We start from the raw sequence: 27086 nt of genomic DNA on the forward strand, positions 1-27086 counted from the left end.
TAATGAATAAAAGGTGCCAAGAACCTAGGCACAGGGAGGCTACTTCTAGTTGGGGAATTAGAGAGAGCTTTGTGGATAAATGGAAGGACAAGCTGGGTTTTGACAGGTGGGGATGAGGAGGAGGGTGAGGAAATGAATTATAGACAGAGGGAACAGCATATCAGAAACACACTAGTGACTGAACCAGTGCTGGCAATTGGCTTGGGTGGGAAGTGGTACTGGAGAGGTAGGTGTTGGAGCTCTGATAGCGACAACCTGGGGTGCTTTGAAAAGGATTTGGATCTTGTCCTCTAGATGGAGGGGAGTCCTGGAGGCTTTTGAGATGGAACCAGGAGTAGTGCTATGCTTTGGGGACATGAATTCTGTGGGTAGCTGGTAGTGGCCATAAGGAGCATGCAGGGGATGCTGCTTGCTGGCAGCTGTGACAGGTTGAAGACTGTTGTGTTGCTTTAGAATGGTAAGGGTGAGGCCTTGACCTTGCACAGAGGCAGAGATGGGAAGCGAGAGCCAAGACAGTCTTGCTAGAGGGCCCCGAGGGCTTCACTAGCAGTCTTTTGATGGTGAAGTATCAGAAGAGGTTCGACCCTACTGTGGCAGCTGTGTTCCTGGGGCTGCCTCTCCTAGGTTGAGGAAGGGTTGGCATCCCTGTCTGGCTTGTGGGCTGAGGGGAACTCTACCAGAATGGGGAAGGGGAGTCTCAGGCTTACATCAGGTCTTTCTCATGTGAGTGGGTTTGTACTTTGGAATCTATGTGTTGGGGTGGTCTCCATGGCAACCAGACACCTACAGCTAGTGTACTGCTGGTGATGTTTCCTGCTGCTCTCCTTTGGGTGATCTGTATCCGTACTGATTAGATTTGACCAAGATGAACTGAGACTTGAAATACAGTGATTTAGACAAGAAAGATACCTTTCCCGTAGAATTCCAGAGACTGTGGCTGAGAAAGAAGGATGGATCACAAAGTCACCAGTGATCTAGGGTCCTGTTTTGCTCCCTGCTATGCCCTACAGGGTAGGCTTTGTCTTTCTGGGACAAAGTAGCTGTTAGACCTTTGGTCATCACAGCTGCCTCCCAGGCGGTAAAATGGCAGGAGGGAGAGAGGTTGCCTATAAGCCCTGCATGGCAGCTCTCCTTATATTTCATTGGCCAGAACTTGTTCATATGATCAAATGTAGCTGCAAGGAAGGCTAAGACATGGCCCTTTAGCTATGCGGCAATGTGCCTTACTCAACGTTGGAATCATTTTACTGAAAGGGAGGGGAGAACTGAAAGTGGTAGGCAAGGCAGTTTGTCCCACTGTCTGGTACATAGAGAACCTTGAGCCCTAATGCTGTTCCTGATTTATACTTTCAGTGTTTATTTTGTAGTTTTTAAGATGAGTCGTGTTATATTTTCTTTGACTAGTTTCCTTCTAAATGAAGGAGTAATACATGAGCTTGGTAAGAAATTCAAGTATTACACAGGGTATACAATAAAAATAAGTCCCTTGATCTCTTTGAGTCAGCCAGGATGTCTCAAAGAATTGAAAGTTTCATTCAATCTGGTGTAAGGAGGAATAGAACTGTTTGGAGCTGGGCTCAGGCAAAGCTGGACAGTGATGGAGAGGACATCCGGGCACCAGGGTGTTCTCCCTCTCTTGGCCCTGCTTTTCCCTGTGTGGCTCTTCTCTTAGGTAGTCTAGCTATATCCTCCCAGGCTCCAGTCCAGAGGTGAAGCCTCTCTCCCATGGCTCAGATGGTCCTGGCATTGACACTCACGGTCATCAAGGAGCTGGCCTGACTTGGTTTATGTGCTCATCCTTAAAGACTAATCCTGTGGCCAGGGGATGCAAGGGCTGAACTGGCCAGCCTCGGGTCTCCCTCCTTCTGGCCCCTCTCTTTCCCCATAGAATAGAACGCAAAGGCTAATAATGACTAAAATGGAAGGACGAGTGGTTTCTCCAAAGCAAGTTGAGTGGTGTTGCCAAAGTAGGTGCAAAGGATGCTGTGTGGTCAATATAAGGCAAACATATCCCACATACTTCACATGTGGTAGATGTGCCCTGCATGCTTCAACACACGTCAAACTTCATGCTTCTTGGAGTGGTGGCTTGTCAGCAGCAACTCCTCCTTTTCCTTCTTCCTTCTTCTTCCTCTTTCTCCTCCTCCTATTCTTCTTCTCTTCTTTCTTCGTCTTTCATTTTGAGATAAGGTCTTTCTATACAGCCCAGTCTGGTGTTGAACTTGCTATGTAGCCCAGGCTGACCTCAAGCTCACAATCCTTCTGCCTCAGCCTCCTAAGTGCTGGAATTACAGGTATGGGCCATCTGCCCTGCACAACTTACTATTTTTTATGCCTCTGGGGTAAGTGGGCTCAGCTGGGTGGCTCTTCTGCTGGCCTGGCCTAGGTCACACATGAGGCTGCTGTCACCTGGCAGCTCCCCTAGACTGGAGATGTACCACGGTGTCCCTGGCAAGGTTTGATTCTTGGTGCTGCTGGTTGACTGGACCTCAGCAATGCTACGTTGGCTTCCTTATCTGGCAGTGGGAGAGCACCCAGAGGCTGAGGGTGGAACTGCAGGGCCTCTGAAGACCCAGACTCTGAACTAACCCCAAACCACTTCAAACACATTTTCTTGGCAAAGAAAGTTACCAGACCCATTCAGATTCAAGGGGCAAGGGGGTAGGGTGGGGTGAGGGGTGGTGGATGGACTCTAGTTCTTAAAGGGAGGAATCTGCAAAACATGGGGGCCTGCTTTTCTATTTCCTTCCTGGCAGGATGCTGGTTCCAGGTGATCCTGATCCTTCCAGTGTCAACATTCCTTTTGGTGCCCAGTGCCTTCCTGTGCCATTCCCAGCATCTGCTTGACCCCATCCTTTATCTTGCTCTCTCAGTGTTGTCTCTGAACTTCCCCTTGGGCACCAGTTCCCACCCAGTGAGAGAAAAGGTGACTAAGTTTCTATTTGGTTTGCTTTCCGCCTAAACACCAAGGAGGAAATACTGAGCCCCAGGCAAACTTAGTTTGTTCTCTGTGAGCAGCAGAGAAGCAAAACCTTTGAGGGCCCAGATCAGTCATAGGTATTTTGATCTCCTGAAAGGGAAGGGTTTGGACTAAACTCTTTATCCAAGGGCTGTGTTGTTCTGCAAGTAAAAGCTATTAGAGGGATTAATATCCAGAGTGTATAAAGAGCTTCAAAAATTAAACACCAGAAGAACAAATAATCTAGTTGATAAATGGGCAAATGAATTGAACAGACAGTTCTCAATAGAAGAAGTACAAATGGCTAATAAATACCTGAAGAAATGTTCAACACCCTTAGCCAGAAAGGAAATGCAAATCAAGGCAACACTGAGGTTCTAACTCACCCCAGTCAGATTGGCAGTCATCAAGAAAACAAACAACAAATGTTGGTGAGGATGGTCTTGGGGGTGGTAGGGAGAACTCTTACACACTGTTGGTGGAAATGTAAAGAAGTCCAGCAACTATGGAAATCAGTATGGAGGTTCCTCAAAGAGCTAAAAATAGAACTATTATATGATCCAGCTATACCACCACTGGGCATATATCTGAAGGAATGTAAGTCAGCATACAGTAGCGATAACCTGCACACCCATGTTTATTGCAGTACGATTCACAACAACTAAACTATGGAATCAGCCTAGGTGCTCACCAGTGGATGACTGGATAAAGAAAGTGTGGTACATACACACAACGGAGTATTTATTCACCCATTAAGAAGAATGAGGCTGTGACTGGGCTGGAAGAAAGATGGCGGCCGCTGTGCGACAGGATTTGGCTCAGCTCATGAATTCAAGCGGCTCTCATAAAGATCTGGTGGGCGAGTATCGTCAGATCCTAGAAAAAGCATTCAGTTATCTGGGGCAGAACAACTAGAAGCTTTGAAAGCTTTTGTGGAAACAATGGTCAGTGAGAATGTCAGTCTTGTGATCTCACGACAGTTGCTAACTGATTTCTGCACACATCTCCCTAACCTGCCTGATAGCACAGCCAAAGAATTCTACCATTTTACCTTGGAAAAGATCCAGCCTAGAGTCATTTCATTTGAGGAGCAGGTTGCTTCCATAAGACAACATCTTGCATCTATATATGAGAAAGAAGAAGATTGGAGAAATGCAGCCCAAGTGTTGGTGGGAATTCCTTTGGAAACAGGACAAAAACAGTACAATGTAGATTATAAACTGGAGACTTACTTGAAGATCGCCAGGCTGTATCTGGAGGATGATGATCCTGTTCAGGCAGAGGCTTACATAAACCGAGCATCGTTGCTTCAGAATGAATCAACCAATGAACAGTTACAGATACATTATAAGGTATGCTATGCATGTGTTCTTGATTATAGAAGAAAGTTTACTGAAGCTGCACAAGGGTACAATGAGCTGTCTTACAAGACAATAGTCCATGAAAGTGAAAGACCAGAGGCCTTAAAGCATGCTTTGCACTGCACCATCTTAGCATCAGCAGGACAGCAGCGCTCGAGGATGCTGTCTACTCTTTTTAAGGATGAAAGGTGTCAGCAACTTGCTGCATATGGGATTCTAGAGAAAATGTACCTAGACAGGATCATCAGAGGAAATCAGCTTCAAAAATTTGCCGCCATGTTGATGCCTCACCAAAAAGCAACTATAGCTGATGGTTCCAGCATCTTGGATAGAGCTGTTATTGAACACAATTTGTTGTCTGCAAGCAAGTTGTATAATAGTATTACCTTTGAAGAACTTGGGGCTCTTTTAGAGATCCCTGCAGCTGAGGCAGAAAAAATAGCCTCTCAGATGATAACAGAAGGACGTATGAATGGATTTATTGACCAGATTGATGGAATAGTTCATTTTGAAACACGAGAATTCCTGCCAACATGGCACAAGCAGATCTAATCACCTTGTTTCCGGGTGAATAACATTCTGGAGAAAATTAGCCAGACGGCACCAGTATGGACAGCACAGGCCATGGAGGCTCAGATGGCCCAGTGAATCCTGCAGAATGTGTGCACACTGCATCTCCATGTTGTGCACACTGATCTCCCTGTCCCTCTAAAGTGTGTGCATCATGACCTGTACATTTCAATCCCTTTAATGCTGGATTCCATTAAAGAAGAGGTTAGAGCAGGAAGGACAGGCATTTAAACGTATGTAGTCACATATTCAGGGTCTGTGTACTAAGCTAACTCAGATGTTTAGAAAGCTTCCTCTTTAAACTGAGGTGAAGTATCTGTGACTAAAAGGTTTGGGATTTGTGATAACTTTGCAGTCATGTCAAACAAGTGCTTTGTGCTTCTCCAAATGTTGTAATTCTAATAAATGGAGAAATGAGCCAAAAAAAGAAAAAGAAGAAGAAGAATGAAATGATGTCATTTGCAGGAAAATGGATGGGACTGGAAATCACTGTGGTCAGGAAAATAAGCCAGTCTCTTTCTCCCATATATGGAATCTAGATTTAACAAAAAATGAAATGAATGTAAGAGAGACTGTTTGGGGGAGGAACTAGCGGGAGGGCAAAAGGGCAGGGTAATGGGGGTAAATGTGATTGACAGACATTATAGGCATTGTGGAACCCTTTGTACAATTAATATACGTTAATAAAAAATAGCACTTTCTGGCTAACAGAAATGTGATCTTTCAGAACTATGTGTTAGGGCCTCCTGATAACAGGGCCATCCAGGCTGTGGAATTGGAAGAGGCAGGGGAGAAATGCCATTTTTTCCCTTACATTCTACATGTTGACATTGCTTGATTTTGTTAATTTGCATATGGTAAAAAAAAGTTCTCTTTCAGAATCGAGACTCAACCTCCTCGTTATAGGGGAGAGTCTGTCTTATTTTATAATCTAATCTATGGGTATAAAGTGACCTTTGCTGAGAGTGGGAAGGATGGAGAGGAAGCTCACCCTGTGCTTTTTGAGCAGACTTTTGGACAGAGCAGTGGCAGAGCAGTGGTACCACCAGTGGCAAGTCCTTATCCCTCTCATTACCCCATGAGTGTGGCAAGAAAGATGGAGAGTGGAGCACTCATGCAACAGGCTAAGAATGAGTGCTTGCTGCCCTTCCCAGGGACATTCCAGGTCTGTCAGCCCCATGTTGGATGCCAAATGGAGGGAGGAGTTTTCTTGACCTCATTCCACCCTTCCCACTGTGGTCACTCCCACCCTGAGGAATGGGGCCTTGGGTATGCCCATAAGTATCTTGGTAATACTGCTGCTTTCCTTGGGGAAGATGAACCCCTTTTTGGGCAGCTGAGGCTGGGAAGCAGAACTCTGATCCCCACAGTAATGAAGAGTGCTTCGGCTCAGATGGGGAGTCTGGAGCCCAGCTTGTGCTTTTAACTGTCTTGCTTATCATCCTCACAGTAGCAACAAGTCCCTTAACCTCCAGGCATCTCAAGGCCTCATGAGGCTGAAATCCTTCCTCTCCTACCTTGTGCCAGTGGTGAGAGGATAAATACAGTCCTGACTGTTTAATGCTTCTGTGCCCTACAGAGAAAAGAGAGAACAAAATCCTCAGGAGGCAAGCGTTTTAATAGCTGGCTGGTGGAAGCTGATCTTTGCTGTCAGGGTACCCTGGCTTTTAATCCTGCATCTGACTTTAGCCTGGGTCCCTGAGCCATGGTTCTGGATTTCTACAGGCCCATCAGTCAGCAAGAGGGCAGCGCATCAGGCCCCAGGGAGATATGTGCATCTGGCAACAGGGAGGAGAGACTGCATGTTCACCTGTGCATAGATGCTTGTTCTTTTTTCTCCCTTTTTTCTTTTCTGCCTTAGCATTTCTTTGGAAACCTCTCTCAGTTTCAGAAGCTCTGATCTTGTGAAGAAATGAACCATGACAGCCTGAAGCTAAGTGAGTTAGCTCTCCAGGAGGGTGGAAAAAAATATATATCTGTTAAATGTATAAACAAGGGGAAAACGGATTAGTATTGTATTTAAAACAGAGGAAGGGACACACAGTCATTACCTGGGCATAAACTTTAAATAGATTATGGATTTTCAAATTTGTAATTATGCACAGAGTTACATGGAGTGAAGGTGTCCATAAGCTGATGGCAAGGAACACTTGTCTTAGGGAATCCTGAGTCCCCTAATACTATGAGGTGACTTTGCTTTATTGCTTTGGATTTCTCAAATCCCTTTCCCATCCGTTATCTCATCTGATTCTTGCAATAGTTCTGTAGCTGGACATTTTACTATTTGCATATAATAGATGAAGAGGGGGCTGCATCCACATGGATCCTTTGTCTCATCTGTCTATGGGATGCTCAGCAGTGGGGGAAAGAAGGCAGCTCAGTTGGGTCCTCCTGGACCAAACTGGGTGTCTTAAATGACTGGGCTGCCCATGAACTTCTAAATCATTCATCTACTGAACTACTATTTATTGACAGTCCCCTACCCCCTACTGTGTGCCAGGCACTGTTTTAGGCACTGGGGACAAACAGTGAACAAAGGAAATAAAAAGTCCTGCCCTGTGGGGCTGCCATTTTAGCAGAGAGTCACAGGATGCCCTGTACAATTGATGTATAGCATGTCAGACAGCAGAGAAGGATGAAGAAAAAGAAGGATAGAGAACACCCTAACAGGGGTGAAGGGACATGTCTAAATCTTAAAAGAACAGATCAGCAAAGATGCTAAGGAAGTGTGCCTGACTTTGGGAGTTCTCAATAAATACCTTTTTTTGTTTTTTGAATGTAGTGAGCAAATGAACTAATACGCAAATGGATGAGTGGAAGAGGAAAGATGGGCCCTACCTGCCTGAAGACTTGCCCTCTTTTCAGAGTCTTAGTGGACCTCAACATTTGCACAAACTCTTTCCTCCCCAATGCCATAAGTCAACATGGAGCATCCTAAATGGGACCCTATCTCATGACTCCCCCTTGCCAAAGAGATCCAGCCTCCAACTGGCTGGGGATAGGGACACTCCTGGTGCTGTGGGGGTTGGGATGGGAGACCAGTGTTGACACCTGTCCTAGGGAGAATTTGCCTGTCTTACTCCAGCTACACCTTTTTGTCATGGACCTGGCTTCTAAGCCCTGAGTGTCACTTGTTCTCTCTCCCTTCTCAGATCCTGGTCCCTTTTAGTCTTAGCCATCACGTCCTTGCCCTTAAGGGAGTTTTCCCCTTCTTCATCCTTTTCTCAACCCCCTGGATAAGCGTCTATAATCCTCCTCCCCACCCCCACACCTGTCTGTAGATTCCAGTGACTTGTTTGCTTGTCTTCCTCCCCAAACTGGAAGGACTGTCCTTTTCATTGGTGAGCCCTGGCTGTGCAGGTGGGGGCTGCATGTATTTTTAAAGCAGGCATTGAATGTGCGTGGCATATGCGTTAGAATTTTTCTTTGGGTTTCAATGCCTCTGGGCTCAGCCCAATTTCTTCAGACACCATTGTATGTTGGAGCATCAGTCTATGGTCTCAGAATGTGCAGTGAGAAACGCTCCCCACCGAGTCCACAAGAAAATTGGTATTACTGATTCTCCCAATGAAGGAGGAAACTAATTGAATGCAAACTCATTACATCTCTGAAGCACTTTGAAAATTTTCCCATGATTTAATTAGGACGAACTCTTGTCAGGATGTAGTCATGCCAGGAAATGTCTCAAACTGTTGACTGCATGGGGTGAGCTCAGGGCAGGGGCAGTGGGCACTGAGGGCAGAAGCCTTCTTTCTAGCAGATGGTCAGTTGCTCCGGCATCAGAATGGACCCTGGAGTCACTGGCGTGGGTTTGAACCCAGTTCTTTTACTCGTTAGTTGTGTGCGTTGGGACTTTGTAAGTGTCAGTTTCCTCATCTGTAAGGTGGGGTGATCCATTCCCTCCTTGGAGCACTGTTGTGCAGTGAGATCAGTAAATGCGCTAGAAGCCTTTAGCACAGTGGTTGGTCCACACCAAGTGTCAATCCCTGCTGACCATTGTTACGTGGAACGTGTAGAAGATGCCTGAGGGGCTAGGGTTGGTGTAAGTCATGGTCTTAGGCCATTTTCCCTCCAGCTGTAACATGTTACTAGGTGCCCCTTTCTGCATCTTCATTAATTACGTTCTCATGGAACCCTCCAGCCCTTTCTTCTTGGTAGCGTCCTCCATCCTCTCTGTTCAATATATAATTGAAAATAAAAAATGGGATCACAGCATCCTGAATCATTCTGGGCTTTTCCTCATCATTTTGGTGGCTTGTAATTCTCTGTAGCATGAGGCTTCACTGTGGTGTTTGCTTTGTCGAGGTAAAATCAAAGTGCAGGAAACTGGCGTGTAACCGTGACTTTTTAGATAAATCACTTATTGGAATCTTGCTAGGCAGGTGTTTCACCGCTTGAGCCACGGACCCAGCCCTACTTATTGGAATCCTTAAGTTGGTCCTGAGGTTTTGAATCTTTTCTTTTAATCAAGGGAATAGATGTACACATCTAGAAAGAGCAAATGTGAATAAAATGGCTTATAAAGGAAAAAGCGAGTAGTTCTTCCTAGCCGCCTTCCACGGACCTGCCCTTCTCTCCAGAAGTAGCTACTGTTCTGTTTCTTGAGAAATCTGGTCTCGCATTTCATAATAAACTTACTGTGTCCTTCAGCTCTGGTAAGCATCGCTTGACATCCTTTAATAGTCCCTGCAGACCCTCTGTTCTTTGTCAGTTTTATTAGTCGGTTGTTCGGCTTTCTGGACAGTCCCTCATTTTCTTCTTTCTTTGTGTATCAAATTTTGTCTGTTTTGTTAGTTGGATGGGAAATCTCCTTGACTTTAACTCCAAAAACTGGTAAATGTGTCTTTTTTTGGTTGTTTTCATAGTTTCAGTTTTTGAAAACTCTGTTGTTCTCTCTGCTTTTATTTATTTATTGGGTGATAGTGGGAGTTGAACTCAGGACATCACTTGCTAGGCAGGTGTTCTACCACTTAGGCCATGCCCCTGCCAGTCCTTTTGCTCTGGTTATTTTTGAGCTAGGGTCTTCACTTTATGTACAGCCTATACTGGACCTTTATCCTCCCATTTGTGCTTCCTTGAGTAGCTAGGGTGACAGGTGTGTGCTAACACGCCCAGTCATTGGTTGAGATGGCATCTCAACTTGTTGCCTGGACTGCTTCCAACAGCAATCCTCCTGGTCTCTGCCTCCTGAGTAACTAGGATGCAGGTGTGAGCTACAGCACCCATCTTTCCCTGCTTTTTTATTTTTATTTTTTCCCCTCTATCATCTATGCTTTTTTTCATGGGCTTATTCTGTGCATTCTATCTCTCTGATATTAATGATTTTTTTTTTTTTTGCTTTCTTTTCTTGGTGGTACTGGGGTTTGAATTCAGGGCCTCACACTTGATAGGCAGGTGCTCTATCACTTGAGCCACTCCACCTGCCTGGGTTATTATTTTCATAAAGGTCATTTCTCTGGCTTCCCTCAGAGACCCTTCTTCTTTTTTTTGTTTGTTTGATGTTGTTTTCTTCCTCAGCAATACTGAGGGCTTGCATTAAAGAATCATTTTCAAATGGGTAACAGATGGTGCCTTGCATTTGTAATAGCTGGCATTCTTTGTGCCCAGCAGGTGCCAGGAGCACTGTTAGCTCATTTTGTTCTCACAACATGGTAGAGCTAGGGACCATTGTTCTCATTTTACAGATGACAAGACTGAGTCCCAGAATCTGTGGGATTTATCCTCAAGTCTGTCTGATTCTTGAGGCTGTGCCCTAAGCCTGGTGATACAATTTTCCCTGATGTTTCTTCAATTATAGGCGAGTTTATGGATTTTCTCACTTCCTCATACCTTTTGGCATTTCTTTTGTGATGAAAGACAAAATTTACATTCATTTTTCAATTTGAAGTTTTAAATGATCATTTTCACTGGAGGCTTTTGAACTCAACCTTTTGCAGTCTTTTTACTCTCTCCCTTCTCCTGCACTCAGTCTGCTTTGCACTCACCACTGATTTGCCCCCTTTCCTCCTCTGCCTTCAGCAGCTCTGCCTCCAGTATGGCAGCAGCTTCCTTCCCAGTTGAAGGCAAGGTCGCTGTGCAGCCTCCTGACCTGTCTCTCCACCTGCCTGCAGCATCTGCCATCCCCTCTGTTCTACATCTCCCTCTGGCTGGCTGATGGACAGCTCACCTGCCAAGTTCTACCCATAGCTCTTGCCTATTCTACCTTTCTTCCTCCTGCATCCCACCCCACACCTGCTCTCCCCCGAGGTTTCTCTTCTCAGTCGAGGGCACCATGAATTTTCAGGGTGAGTAAATTGGGCTTGAATTCCCTAGGAACTCTAGCATGTAGATCACAAGGCTTTGAGTCAAACCCTTTTCTCAGATCACTGGCTGTCATAACAGCAAAAATAGGAACAAACATGTGCTCTCTGGTTCTTATGGGCCAGTTTTTCTGCTGAGTGTTTCCCATGCACAGCCCATTTACTGCCCCTGATGCCAACCCCAGGAGATAAGCACCAGGTCAGGGAGGCTGGCATAGCTGTGGCTGTGGTCAGGGAAACAAGAGGCCACTCACTGGACTTGAATCTGCCTTGCTAGTTACCAGCTCTTTGACTTGGTTCAATTACTTAGCCTCACTGTGACTCGGTTTTTCCATATAAGAAACAGAATAACAATAATATTTAATTCTTTTTTTGTGTGATACAGGCTGGCCTTGAACTCTTGATTCTCCTGCCCTAGCCTCCTGATTGCTGGAATTATAGGCATGGGCTCCTATGCCTGACCTAATAGCCAACTCTTAAGGGCCAGGAGAATTGATTCCATTATTTCTACATGCTACTATTATTTCTATTAATTACACTTTATATATGAAGAAATAGTAACCCCCCCCCCCAATCAAGAGCTTGATCTCTTACCCAATATCCCCAAGCTGCTAAATGGTGGCACTTGGACTTGAACTCAGGTAGTCTGACTTCAAAGTCATAACTTCTGTCCACCATGCTGTCTTACCTTCCATAAAGAGAATGGAAGGAAAAAAATATAGTGGACGTGCTCCAGCATTACAGAGAGATGTGGGGTTACCAGATAATGCAGAGTACATCTAGTTAAACTGAACTTTAGATAAATAATGGATGGGTTTTTAGTTTAAGTAAGTCCTAAATATTGTATGAGACGTATAAACATCTTATTCATTGTTTATCTGAAATTCCAACTTAACTAGGCCCTTCTATATTTTTCTTTGCTAAAGCAGGCAATCCCAGGAGGGATGCTTTTTCATACTATATCCAGTCCCCTCTTGAGGTCTTGCCCTGTCACTCCTTACTGGTTCTCTCCCTCTCTCAGGAATCACTGCCACCAAACCAGTGAGGTCTCTTGCATCCGTCAGGTACGTTAGGACTGAAAACACTTGCACTAGCCATATTTCCGTGAGTCACTGGTGGAGTGAAGTGTGGCTTTGGAATGAGAGGCGGCCTCTTTTCTTCCCCTTGACCTCGAAGGTCCTGTCCCCGAGTCTTGCCACAGTTGAGAGAGAGGCACAAAGACAGGAGGTGGTGACTTGCCACTTCTCTTGCGGGACAGGAGAGCTCATTCCCAGATCTTTGCATTTCCTGCCAATGGAGCCAGACACCTTCCTCTGCTGTCCTCCTTCCAGTGCTGGCAGGGGATGCCTGCTGAGCTGCCAGACCTGAGGCAGATTGAAACAGCGTGAGTATGTGGCAGTGTTGGGTGGGGGAGGCCTGGCCAGCTGGTTCAGTTGTCCATCAGCAGTCCCACGGCGAGAGGTGCTGACGGATTGGTGGCTGGGTGCCATGGAGAGGCTGGTAGGGGCAACATGTTCACACCCTCTTGGTGACCAGCTGGTGAAAGGACTTGATAAGCATGTCCCCTACCATCACCCTGCTTTTTTTCTTTTCTTTAATAATGCAGTTAATAATTTTAGCAAGGTGTAGGATTTGGGGAACCCTTCTTCATTTATCTGGTCTGAATCTACCCTGAAAGAAGGATTAATTAGTATACTTGCTCCTCTGTTCATCCAAGGAATGGGTGTGTGGAAGGCAAACATTAAACTCAGACAAAAACCCTAAATATTATTTGACTTTGGAGCATAATGGTTTTGCTTAAGGTGTGGCTAAGGTCGTTGCCCATGGGTGCTCCAGTCCCGGTGGGCTTCCCACACATCGCATTCACCTGTTAAATGTTTGTTGAGTTGAGTGCACTTGGAAATGGGAGCTTATATTTGGAGCAGAACCAGGCTTGTGGCTAAGTCTTTTTCAGCTCTGTTGCCAGAATTAAGTTGTTGGTCAGTAAATTTGAAGCCCAGGCATGACTTGGGTGATTGTCTTTGCTTTAAGAAACTTAAGGTAGCCTAGGACTTCAACAGCAAGGACCTGTAGCCCCTGAGAGTGGATGCTCGGAGGCCCCTTTGAGTGTGTTTGCTATGCTTGTCTAGTACTGATGGTGCTTGGGGTTTTGGAAGCTTGGCTCTCTACTCTGGGCCTGGCTCTTGTCACTACTTGCAGATTATATTGGATGACCCTACCATAGTCCAGGGGACCATTTCAGGGTGGACTCTAGAACAGAGAAGCCAAGCATGATGCTCGTGGAGCAAAGTTGGCTCATCAGAATCGCCATGCACTTGACCTTCCTGAGACTTAAAAACCAATGCAATTCGTTACAGTAATATGCTCAGACCTTAGTTGTCAGCCAAATGAGTTTTTTTTTTAACAGCAGTATTAATTGCAGGTTTACATGTAGTTATCCTACATTGTCTTCAATCCAAAGGTGTAATAGCAAGCAGAATAAGAATGATGGAGGGGGTAAATTCAACTATGATATATTGACAGACATTTGTAAATGTCACAATGTAACCCTAGTACAACAATAAATAAAAAAACCAAAAACCCAAATACGTAGAATAACAAATTATGTCATATCCATATAAAACTACTTAGTAATAAAAAGAATGAGTACTCAAACATGTATGTAGGGTTGGATCTCCAAGTAATAATGACAAATGGGAGAAAAGTGTCTGAGAAGTAAACACTTTATGGTTCAAATTATATAAAAGTCTAAAAATGGCAAACAAGTTTATAGTGAAAGACAGCAAATCACTGACCTTGTTGATGAGTAGCCAGGGAGGAAGGCAGAGATTAATAATAAAAGGCACAGGTGAACTGTGGGAGAGACAGGTACATTCAGTATCATGAGTGCGAGGGTTTCATGGGTTCATTCACATGTTAGAACAACACCTTTTCTTTAACTAGGTGTAGTTCATGTCAATTACAGCTCAACAATATCTCAGTTTTGAAACAGTTCCATGAAAAATCTTGGTCTCTCATTCCTCTTGAAAAACCAGATTCAGGCGGTTGGCTCTTATCCAACTGCCCACATCACCCCCTGTGTGCACCGAGGTATACAGCCACCACCCCAAATGAGACTGAGAACATTCCTGTTGTCCCAGGGCGAGCTCTTGTTCCCTGGGTGAGTTCTGCCCTCCTCCCAATCAAATAGTCTAGACTCTGTCACCATAGCTTAGTGTTTCATGTTCTTGTGCTTAAGTGGAACTGGTGTGTGTGTGTGTGTGTGTTCTGTCATTTTGCACTCAGTGTAGTGATTTTGAGATTCATCCAATATTGCTATGATATCAGTATTTTGCTTCTTTTTATTGGTAAGGAGGATTTTATTTTACAAATACACTATGATGTGTTTATCTATTTCCTTGGTGATGGACATTTGGGCTATTTCCAGTTTGGGGCTATTGTGAATAAAGCTGCCGTGAACATTCTTGTGTAAGTCTTTGTGTGGACATATGTTTCTGTTTCTTTTGGGTAACTGTCTAGGAGAGGAATTAATGGGTCATATGGTAGATCATGCATGTGTGTGCATGTATGTGTCTATGTGTGCATGTACGTGTGTGTGTGTTTTCAAGGAAAATGGTCTTGGGGAGAGTGTGAGCCCAACTTCTGCCCATTACCGGCACTGGGTAGGTGTACTAAGAAATGTTAGGTCATTCAAGCAAGTCTGTGATAATTAATAACTGTAATTGAAGCTGAATGTAATTGATTATAATTTAGAGCTGTTAAGTTTAATTCTGTAAAATTATATGAAGCTGATATATTATGAGGGGTTGCTGATAAAATCAAATTAGGCATAGATATAGCCCCTGTATGAATTTGATTCATAGTTGAGTCATGACTAATAAATGACATGCCAGATTTGAAAGCTGACTCAGTGCAACATTCAGGTGTCCACTCATCATGAGTTTTTGATCAAGTGACTCAATATTAAAGGGACATGGGTGATTTCATTCTGGCGGGTCACATGCAAATTCTTTCCTTCTTCCCAGTATCTCTCCATGCTTCACCACTTCACATCTGCTCCATTGGTTCCCAGTCTTCTCTCACATCCATCATGATGCTAAGCTAGTCTTCCAAGATGCCTCCCTTACCCCACTCAAGATCCCTAGTGGTTCCCTACTGCCCACTTACTCAGCATTGGCTGCACTTCTCCCGCATCACCTGTGGGGCTTTAAAACATTGTATGCACGGCAAATGCCCTGGCCCTGTCAGATGTGTCTCACCAGGCTGCGCCAGCATCTTTATTTTGAAATTTCCAGTTGATTCTAATGTGCAGCCAGACTTGGAAACCATTGCCTATTGTCTGAAGTCCAAGCCATGCTGTCAGACTTCTTAACCATACAAACCCATGTACCCGTGCACACACCCTCTTCCTCAACCAGGCCAATCTCCTTGATGTCTCCACAGCTCACTTCCCAGCCCCCTCTTCTCTTCTCAGCTAGAAAGATCCCTCCCTGGTGTTCTTTCCAAACCATGGCCAGCCTTGAAGAACCCGCTGGTGGCTCACATCTATAATCCTTGCTACTCAGGAGGCAGAGACCAGGAGGACCACAGTTTGAGGCCAGCCTGGGCAAATAGCTGAGAAGACCCTATCAAAAATGTGCATCACAGAAAAAGAGCTGGTGAAATGGCTGAAGTGGTAAGAGTGCCTGCCTAGCAAGTGTGAGGCCCTGAGTTCAAACCCCAGTGCTGCCAAATTGAGGTTTTGTTTTGTTTTGTTTTTTACATTGGCATCTCATTTCTTGGAATGACTGTAGACTTCCTTATTTATCATTTTGGATGTCTTCTGTAGTCTCTCATGGTACAGAGCTAGCTCTTGGTAAAGTCAGGACCCAGATGTACTTAGGGTCTTTCCTTCCTCTCCTTTGGTCCCCAGGCTTTAGCATAATGTCTATTAACAGTCATTGACTAGGTACTTGTTGATTGACTTTGAAATTTTTTATATCTGATTTGGAGCTAGAACTTAGAGACATCACTTGGCTTCTGTACTTAGGGAATAATTATTACCTTGATTTTTTATGGATTGCAAGCCTGTGCTTACTCCTTAATTACACGGTAGCTTCTTGAGTGTAGAGTCCGTGTTCATTTCCTTAACACACGTTTGTGGAGGGCCTACTCTGGAGCAGGTCTCCAGACAGGAACTGTGTGTTCCCGTCTTCTGTTGACTTCCTTGCACCTTCCTTAGAGGCATGGGGAATTGATACTGCCATCGATGCATGGTAATGGACTAAGTGCCATCATTTCCTCTCCCCTTTTTATTAAGAAGGGGATTTTGTTTTGTGGCTTAGATTTTTCTTTCAGTATTCAAACCATCACTGCAATAATAAAGGGAATGTTTCGCAGTAGCCCTGACACCAGTACTCTGATGCATCCCTCAAGAAGCTCTTCATAAATTCTCTTCTATTTGCAGAGCTGAAATTGTTCCAAGATGAGCACTTAAGGAGAAATAAAAAGCTTTGCATGCTTTGGGGCTAGGTGTTTGGCTGATTGGTTTTGACTATACTGTGCTGGTACCTCTGACACCAGAGGGAAATTAATAGCATTATCAGGACAGGACCCCCGAGGCATGGTATTTTGAGAACAAGGACTATATTATGAGCTAGGTTGTGAGAACTACAGAAGGAAAATGGGGATTTACTCTCTAGGAACACGAAAAAGAGCTTGCAGATACCTGCTGATTTTAAGTGTTTGCTTGGGTCCCTGGCACGAAGGCTGCGATTTTTGGAGTCTTCATAGCTCACGTGGGTGTTAGGTTACCACACAGAGACATTTCTGAAGACTGAGTTTTTGTACCCAGGATACTTTATCCCATTGGATTTCCATTGTAAAATTGGGTAAGGATGTGGGGGAAGGCTGGGTGTCCCCATTCCAACACATAGACTGTCACTTTTTCCCTGTTTTGTCATGATACCATTTCCATGGTTCAGCTGGGAGCCCCTGAATATTGGTGGGACAGTTGCTTGCTGTGTGGCATGCAGGAAGAATCTGTAGTCTATTTGCTTCTTACCTAAGCTTCCCCCAGTTCCTCTTTGTGGGCCTGTTTGTACTCTCATTTCAAAGGCTTCTGTCTGTCCCTGTGGATTCTTCTTGTCCTGGACTTTCACTGCAGCAGGAATGTAGCAGTGAGCAGCTTATTCCGTTGGCCACGTTTGACTAGAAGTTTTGCAACTTACATTTTGTTAGGTTCCCAAAGGGACTAGGGAGTTCACGTTGGCAGAGCAAATATTTGAAAATTATTAGAAGGAAATTACTTTCTTATTAGATGTACTTACTAGGTGACACTGCAAATACTATAGTTTGTTAAGGAATTTAAAAACAAAACAAAAAAGCTCCCAAACTCTTTAATGTGTTGTAGTAAAATGAATAAAGATCTAGTTTTGATTTTTACTTAACTGGCAAGCCAGTTGTTTCAGTATTATTTGTTGAATACTTACTTTCCCCCAACTGTTTTGAAGTGCCATGATAATTTATTCATAAAATTTATTTTTCTGTTAAAACAAAAAACATTACAAACATCCAAGCATGTAGCTTTGGGGTTAGGAGCCTGGTTATGTTTGTTTTGTTTTTTTTGGTGGGATTGGAATTTGAACTTAGGGCTTTGTGCAGGTGTTCTACTACTTGAGACACAACTGAAGTCCATTTTGCTCTGGTTATTTTGGAGATGGGGGCCTCTCAAACTGTTTGTTTGGGCTGGTCTCGAACCACGGTCCTCCTGATTTCCACCTCCCCAAGCAGCTAGGATTACAGTTGTGAGCCACTGGTGCCCGGCAGTAGCATGGTTTTAAAATTCGGTCTGGGTTTGAAATCTCAGCCTGATCACTTCCAGCTGACCGGGGGTGCTCTTGGCTGCTTTCATGACTCTGCTTGCCTGGTTTATGCCTCTTATCTGGGCTGACCTCCCTCAATCTTATCCCAACCTCTGTAACTTTTATATTGTCATTAATTTTTAGTAAGCTCTTTCCTTTGGAGGTATTTTAGATATACAGAAAAGTTTCAGAAATAATAAGAGGAATTCCTGTGTACCTTTTGTTCTGTTTCCCCTAAGGTAACTATTTTACATAAACATTCATGCTTGTCAAAGCTAAGACATTAACATTAGAATATCATGATGACCTAAACTCCAGGCTTCATTTGGATGTCACCAGTTTCCCCATTCATGTCTGTCTTCTGTTCCAGGACACCCCCCAGGGCACATAGTACATGATGCAGAGTCTTCTTCTTCTTCTTTTTTTTTTTTTGGCAGTACTGGGGTTTGAACTCAGGGCTTCCCACTTGCTAGGCAGATGCTCTACCACTTGAGCCACTCCACTAGCCCTGTTTTTGTGATGGGTTTTTTTGAGATAGGGTCTTGTGAAACTATTTGCCCGGGCTGGCTTGGACCACAGTCTTCCTGATCTCTGCCCCCTGAGTAGTTAGGATTACAGGCGTGAGCCAGCAGTGCCCAGTTACATGTAGAGTCTTCTAAATATGGCTCACTGTGGAGGAAGGTGTGTCTGGTGTGCCTGCTATCCACACACAGTGTGTGTGTAATGCTTTGTTTTCAAACCCCCAGTGTCAGCCACACACTAGGGGGTGATTATACTGTGAGCTCCTCAATGCCTAATTCTTTACCTACTTCTAAGGCAGTTAGAGACTATTAATAGACTGAGATTTGTGAGGTCTGATTTATCTTTCAGAGGCAAGTGTTTAACAGTTTCATTACCAGTGTTTGTTAGTTGCCAAAAAATGTCTGGTTCTGGGTTTTCCGGGAGTAGTTTATATCACAACTTTGAGAATACCTGTGGATCAGTTGTGTTCAGTTATTTCTGAAATTGATTCATTCCAGACTTTTTATTTTTTAAATTGACATGTAATAATTATATATATTTGTTGACTACAATGTGGTACTTCTATACATGCATATATTCTGCAGTGATCAAATCTGGGTAATAACCATATTTATCACCTTAAATATCCTTTTCTTCTGAGACCATTTGAAATTCTCATTTCTTGACATTTGGAAGCATCTAATTCCATTATTGTTAACTATGGCCACCTCACTGTGGAACTTCTTCCCCCTAGTTGTAACTTTGTATCCATGGTGTGGTCTGTCCTCCAGCAGCTCTTTTAGAGTCTACTTGTGATCATGCCTTGTTTGTCTTTCTGTGCTTGGTTTATTTCACTTAGCATCATATTTTCCAGTTCTAGCCACATTGTTGCAGGTGATAAGATTTCATTCACTTACATGGCCAAATAGTATTTCATTGTATGTGTATTCTGCAATTTCTTCATCGATCGATGGATGGCTAGGTTGATCCCAGGTCTTGGCTATCGTGAATAGTGCTCTGATAAACATGAAGGTGCAGATATCCCTTTGACTTACTAAGTTCATTTCTTTTGGATAGATACCCCTTAGTGAGACTGCTGGATCATATGTTCTGCACAGTGGCTGCACTAACTTACATTTCCACCAACAGCGTGAAGGTCCTTTTATCATTTTCTTTTCTTTTCTTTTTGATGGTACTGGGGTTTGAACTCAGGGCCTTGCACTTGCTAGGCAGGTGCTCTATCACTTGAGCTACTCCTCCAGTCCTTTTTGTATTGGTTATTTTTGAAATAAGGTCCTGCATTTATGCCTGGGCAGGCCTATTTACACTTCCCACCTAGCTGGGATAACAATGTGTGGACCACCATGCCTATCTTTTTATTAGTTGAAGTGTGGTCTCACTAACTTTTTGCCCAGGCTGTCTTTGAGCCCAAATCCTCCTGATCTCTGTGTTCTGAGTAGCTGGGATTACAGAGTGAGCTACTGTGTTGACACCTTTGTCTTTTTGATAGTAGCCTTTCTAACTTCATCCTGGGATTCATGCCTGATAAGGGGAGGCAATAACTTAAATACAGTCCTACTGTTATAGCTTTTAGAATTTCTTAAAAGACCCTGGGTCCAGTAGGGGTAAAGGTTTGCACTAATTTGATCTGGAGATGGTGCAGTCAGCTGTGGGTGGGATCAACTTGCTCGGTACTTTGGGAAAGCCATGGCACCTCTTGAGGTTTCACTTTTCCCATCTGTGAAGGGAAACATTTGGATTAAGTAGTCTGTGAAAGTCCCTTTCAACAGAGTCTGAGTCTACCAGAAGACCATTCAGTGGATTATCCACGGAGCTTTGGAAAGTAAACCTTGATTTCTTTCTACACCTCTAAGAAAATCCATCATTTTAAACAATTAATCAGCTGGTGTTTGTCGAGGAGCAAAGGCGTTTAAGTGTGAGTCTGTATAGTACTTAATTTGGAAGGTAAAAGTCACTTTAAAATTTAGGCAATAAGCTAAAAAGTGAGTGTTAAATCATTTCCTGATCACGGGTTTCCCAACCCCCATCACTGCCTGCATTAGCAACGATGACGGGGAACTCATTTAGGCATCAAATATCACACAATCCTCAGTCTCACACTGCTGGAATTTCTAGTGCATGAAGCCTAATTTTTTTTATTAGGATATATTCGTTAAGGGGGGATTCATAGTGGCAATTCCCATTAGACTTATATTGTACATTAGCTACATTGCCCCCTTCATCTCTCCCCTTCAGCCCCCCCACCCCTCTTAAAGCAATTGCAAGTAGTTTCTTTGTTCTATTTCATACTAGTACCCTCATTTTTTAAAATTGCACAATTAAAAAATTCTTTAATCAAGTGCAAGCAAGAGCTGCTCAAAGCTCTGTCCAAGCCCTGGGGTGTACGGGGGCCAGGGAGTTTGGACACCCAGCACAAATCCAGTGAGATGGAAACAGGCCCTAGAAGAGGGGAGCAGAGGAAAGTGGGAAGAGCGTGTCTAGTGAAGGCAGCCTCAGGGAGGGGGAGAATCCAGAATCACACCGGTTCATCACCTGTTTCCTGCCAGCACATGGGTTGGCATGGTGGCTGCATTGCGTCATGATTCTTGTAATAACCCTATCCAGTGGTATCATTTCCAGTTGGTCACATCAAGCAGTGGAGACCTCAAGTAATTTGTGGTGGAACTAGTAAGTGGCAGAGTCAAGGTTCAAACTTGGACCTGGTCCTAAATCCTGCATTTTCCTGTTATAAATGTAGACTCGGGGTCCAGGGTGCCTGGAAGAAATGGCACCTGAGACAGGTCTTGGCATTTTGTCATTGTCACAAATACAAGTGTTAGACCTTATGAGGGGGCTGGAGAGTTCAGCACACAGCATGGGCCAGTTGGTTAAGCCAGCTTTAACCTTTATTTTTTTAAGCTTGTACAGTTCATTAATCCTCTCGTGAAAAATTTGTGCAATTGCCATAGATAAGGCTATTGCAGAGTTTTTACTCCTTCTGCTGTTGTCCAACTTGCAGCTCATTTGTTACCAGCACCACCATGGGCTCTGCAGTCCCTGAATCTTTCTTCACTCTTTTCTTGCATTCTTTCCGCTGTTTGCTTGAGGTCTCTCCTTCTCACACAGGCCATGCTTTGCCGGGTCTGTGTGTAGGCTCATTTTTCTTTGCATAATCCAGGGAATCATAAATCATGCCAAACTCGCCACCAAAATGGGTTCTGACTCTAAATACAAAGTTGACATCCAATGTGGTCTTGTACATTTTGGTTAGTTCTCCCCAAATTTCTGTGTTACGTACTGTTGTTTTCCCAAGGTGAAGGACATGGATGATGACCACTGGCTTCCTCTAAAGTGGTCGGTTGGTCACGAACTTCAGATAGTCACTGTGTCAGCAAAGAAAGGAAAAGAAAAGAACTTGCATTTTTTTAAAATTGAGATAAAAGTTTACGTAATATAAAGCCAGGCATTGTGAAGTTTACAGTTCACCAGCAGTTAGGACATTCATAGTGCAGTCCAAACATCACCTGTGTAAACTTCCAGATATTTTCATCACACCCATGAAGCAATCGTTCCACTTTCCCCTGCCCGCCTTCTCCTGGTAGCCACCAGTCTGCTCTCTGTCTGCATGGATTTACCTGTTCTGAATATTTCATATACAGGAACTCACACCTCTGGTTTGTTATCACATGGTCCCCTGACCCTTAACTCTTCTCACACCCTGATAAGGACCCTTGGGATGACATTGGCCCCTTTCAGGTAATCCAGGAGCATCCTCTCATCACACCCGAAGATTTCCTTTTGCCATGTGAGGTGAAATAGTCACAAGTTTTGACTGTTAACATGTGGTCATCTTGTCTACCATAAATGCCCAATAAATTAATTTTTATTTGGGCTGTACTGTCATTTTACACAGACAGCCCAATACCATTTACAGATTGTTTTTGGTCATTTGTCAGTTTGTGGGGGAGGCTGGCAAGGAAAAGTAATCCAACTTTGTCCTACAGATTGGACGGGAGAGATAAAGAATAGTGATTCCCAGGGGAGAGGAGAACCGAATGCCAGCATGCCAGTGTCCAACACGCCCCCCTCCGAGAGACACTTTTTTCTGCTCCACATTGAGTAGCTTGTCCATGAGAACTCTTTGTGTTTCTCACATGTAGGGGCAGAAAAAGAAGGTTGGTACTTAGTGATACAGAAGGATGTAAGGGAGTTACAACAGAAGATGTTGACTTGGTGTGGAAAAGGAGATGATTGCACAGGCTGGGGAAGTACTTCAAGTGACTCTGATAAGCATGCTGGGTTCCTTCATGACAAAATGAGTTTGGGAGGGTTGAGAGGAGAAGGTAAGTGGCCTTACCTGGATTATACAGCTTCAGAGTTGCTGAAGGTGCAGCTGTATGGGAGCCCCTGAAACATTCAAGGAGAGAGGTTACTAGATGGGTCAAGTTTACAAAGAGGAATAAGGACATCTTGACCTCTGTGACCTTGTATAAGTCCTCTCTGATGCATAGCTATAAGGGCTGTTGGGTTCTAAAGCTAGTGAGGCAAATTGTGGAAAAGGAATGGATGAGGCCACAACAGAGAGTGGGGAACCCTTGGTCTTCCTGTGATGGACTTTTCGGCAACCTGGCTCATGCAGTTGAGCTGGTCAACCTCAGCACCCTTCTGGTTTGGATGAGGCATTTTCATTCTGTCTGGGAGTTCCAGAGGCAGATGCAGTTTTCCATGTGTGCTGAAGAGGCACCAAGACTTTTGGCTGTGAGAATTTGGCCTACTGCTTGAGGATCTGTGTGAACGATGGCTGGAAGGAAGGAATTTATGATTTATGCATGGGTTTGTTCTTTATTGCTGCTGCTATGCCTGGTCCTGTCACTCCAAATGTTATTTTGGAGATGGGTGATGCAGGTGTTTTTTTTTTTAAGGCAAGGCATAATTAAGTAATTTTTAGAAAACCATTCAACATTTTCCATGTTGGCGATGACTGTCATACAGTTGGAACGGGTGGTGGGTGTACTGTAGCCACGAAGATGTCACAGCATGCATAAGAATAAACAGCCATGGGTGATTATTTAATTTGGTCAGTGCTGGAGACCTTTTACCAAATTGACGTTGGAGAGATTTGAGACTAGCCTTTGTTTTTCTCTTCTTTATTTCTTCTCGCGGTCCTGTTTGGGCAGTTCCTGGGGTCTGCCACCTCTTGTCTATGTGAAAAGGAGCAACTTGCCTTCAGTTTCTTTACAAGGAGCAATGGAAGGCAACGACTGCCTTGTAGGGTTGTGAGGATAAGACAGGGTGTCAAATGTAAATCTTGGCCCTGGAAATTTTTGGTGATTGATAAATATTAGTTGACTTGGACTTGCTGGTGGTCTTCAAACATTTCAAAGGCTGTCACATATCACAGAGGAAAGACATATTTTTGATGCTTCAGTTAGCAGAAAAAGAACTAATAGGTAAAAATGGAAGGGAGACAGATTTCAGCTCACCACGTGGAAGATCTTTGTAATAATTAGAGCTATGTTATAATACAGTGGAGCTCATGAAATCATGAGCAGTTTGAACAGGATTTCTCAACAATGTTATTACCAACCTTGGGAGCCAGGACATTTTTTGTTGTCAGGTACTATGGTGTGCATTGTAGAATATCTACCAGCACTGTTGACCACTACTCTCTAGAAATGGTTACTCACCAGTAGCCATTTCCTTCTCTACTCCCATTGTGACAACTGAAAATGGCTCCAGACATTGCCATATGTCCCCTGGGTTGAAATTGCTGCTAGTTGAGAACCACTGATTCAGAGCCTAGATGACAGCAGACTGGACTCACTCTTCCCAGGTCAGTTCTATCCAGTCCAAAATAGGTTCTTATAACAGTAGTTCCAGGAGGAACATTAGCTCTGGGATTGGGTTTTTGGTTGGGATAGTTCCTACTGTGGGATGAAGTGTAGGGTTTCGTTTTGATCATAGAATACAAGTGAGGTCCCCACTTGGAAGGCTTCCGGGTTGGTTTAATGCTATTTTGCTCACTGTGCTTTTGCCAGGTCATGTTAGCAGCTTCCTATTGGTCTCTGCTGGCCCCAGCGGTTGAGATGGCTACATCCTCTGGGGGCTTCGGTGCCTTTGCCTTCTTCCCAGTGGCTGTTGGCTTCACCCTTGGAGCTGCTTTCGTCTACCTGGCCGACCTCCTGATGCCTCACCTGGTGAGTACCGCTGCCCTCTGGGCTGTGCTGTCAGGAGACGCCCACCTCTGTGCAATACATTTATTTCTGTTCCAATTTGAGACACCCATTAATGCTTATTTAAGTAGCCAGTGGTGTCTAAACTGGTAACAAGGCATTCAAGGAATTGAATGGTGATTCTTTCCGTAAAGAATGTGCTCTCTTGGTGCTAGGTCTCATCATCCCCTGATTTATGTTTGGTAAGTTCAGATTTTGAACGTCAGATTTCTTTACAAGTAGAGTGCAGCTGATGTTGTTCTGTGTGGTCCTGAATATTTGTGTATGTGAGCAGACCTGATGCAGGAGAAGGAAGTGGCCATGTTTTGGTCCTGGCCCTTGGTGAGTTATGATGTCATTAGGAAGGTAATGACACACCCTGCTATAGCATAAGACCTTTGACAGAGCAGCACATGAACATGGGCTGATGGAGGGGTAGATGGAAAGGTTGGACAGCAGGGCTCTGGGTTTGAGCTCACTGCCATGTCTGCCATGTTCTGGCTATGTTTCTCTTAGCTCCAGTTTTCCTTTCTATAATTTGAGGATTACTCTATTGAGGGACCATGTAGTAAAACAAATAAGCAAACAAATAAACAAGCAAAAAACAAACTAAAAAAGCACCAAAACTGAGTGTGAGCTAGAGATTTTAGGCTTTTCCCTCTAATATCAGGTTGGTGAATTGGATTTTTGATGAGCTTGTACTTGCCAGAGAAGCCCGGCATGAACCACAGCCCGAAGGATGCAGTGATGGCTTTCCAGAGAGAGCCAAGGCCAGGCCATGCAATGGCAGCTGCAAGCCCCTGGCTAAACCCCGTTAACAAAAGACACTGCTGTTGGTAGAGGAGAAGGGGTGATGCCAATAACGACATGAGGCAGGCACATGCAGCCTTACCTCAGTAAGTCCAGGCTGGGCAGAAGCACTCCTGAGCTGCTGCCTCCTTTCCCTGCTCACCCAGAAAGGGAAGAAGTATGGGAAGAACCATGTGGTGGAGAATGAGGTCAAAGGCTATTTCTTCTGTTAGATCTTGGTAAGGTAGGAGTCAACTGATGTGTACCTGTTGAACAGCATCTTGCTCTGTAGCCCAGGCTACTCTCAAACTTATAGTCTTCTTGCTTCTGTCTCCCAAGTGATGAGATTACTGGTGTGAACCACTAACCCTGGCCTTGCCTTGTCTTCTTTCTTTCCTTAAATTCTTGACTAGAGAAAGAGAAAGGTTTCCTAGGATCTTGATTTCTGGCCCTTGAGGCTAACGAAAGCTTTGCTCATAGGACTGAGGGACTATCTTCTGGATCTGACAGTTGGATCTGAAGGTCTGATGAACAGTTGTGATACTGGTTTGAGGAAACACCATCTGTCCTTTTTTTCGTTTCTTTTCCCATTGGAAGCTTGATCGACAGTGTCTGTTCTGCCCCCTGGACATTTGTCACCCTTGCCATTGCGTGTATCTAGAGGTGGTTTCCAGAGGTCCTTACAGTGAGCTGCTGTATTGCACTCTTTAGTCCACCTGGCTACGTGTGAAGTTGCTATTGGAGTTTATCCTACCTGCCCTAGCAGTAGGGTCTTGTCACCAGTGGTCTGAACTGAGCAGCAGACAGAAGTCAGGCTCAGTGGCTCTGTACAGCCCCTGCTGGGCCCATTCAAGCCTCTCACCTGGGCCCACTTGGGTTCCTAAGCCAGCCTCATTTTGAGGACCTTTTGCAATTATGATGGAACTGAGGGCAGGCATGACAGAGGTGTCAGGCTTGGCGTCAGGTGTATTTGATCAGCTGTCTGAACAGAGGGGCTTTCTCTGCACATGTAAATAGTCATTGGCCAATCCGTACTGTGCAGTGTGCTTTTTTTTTTTAACCTTTTGACTCATGTTTGTTCTAATATATGCTTTGAATATAGAGAAGCTCCCAGGGTGAGCCCTGGATAGATGATATAGAAAACCAGGAACAGTTTGGGAGACAGGGCTGAATGTTGGGGTGGGGGGTTAGGGCTCAGAAAGAGGCATGATGGTCTTTAGTGTCCAGAACTTTGCTATTTGGCAGAAAAATCAGTAAACATCTGTTCTAGGACATTTAGAAAGAAATTATTTCTTGCTATTAATGTGGGAAGGGGAATTTGTCTCAAAAGCCCTTTAATAGATAAGCAGTATTTCTAATTGCTGCAGTCCCTGAATACAAATGTGATCGAAAGAGTCGTGCTTAGAAACAGTGTATTGACCTTGACTATGAGGCCAGCTGAAGGTTTCCCTTGGTGTCACTATTAATTTGCTTACCAAGCCTGAAAAGGGCAGCAGCTTGGATCTTTCGAAGATGTTTTGTGGAGTGAGAGTTAATGCCTTGTGATTGAGCAC

General features: G+C 44.2%; 1 protein-coding gene and 1 pseudogene across 10 annotated transcripts in view; both read left to right on the forward strand.

Annotated features, from left to right (window-relative positions):
- Slc39a11 (solute carrier family 39 member 11) overlaps nt 1–27086 on the forward strand; it is a 349955-nt gene that overhangs the window by 16456 nt on the left and 306413 nt on the right. For 8 of the 10 annotated variants that reach the window (XM_074045239.1, XM_074045241.1, XM_074045245.1 and 5 more), the window contains one exon: nt 24571–24729. The exons of the other annotated variants lie outside the window; for them this stretch is intronic. In XM_074045239.1, coding sequence (XP_073901340.1) covers nt 24571–24729 — 159 coding nt within the window. The remainder of the gene's footprint in view (nt 1–24570; nt 24730–27086) is intronic. 10 annotated transcript variants of the gene reach the window in all.
- LOC109684553 (COP9 signalosome complex subunit 4 pseudogene) lies at nt 2704–5494 on the forward strand (annotated as a pseudogene).

This window comes from Castor canadensis, chromosome 11 (genome assembly GCF_047511655.1).
Source record: "Castor canadensis chromosome 11, mCasCan1.hap1v2, whole genome shotgun sequence".
NCBI lineage: Eukaryota > Metazoa > Chordata > Mammalia > Rodentia > Castoridae > Castor > Castor canadensis.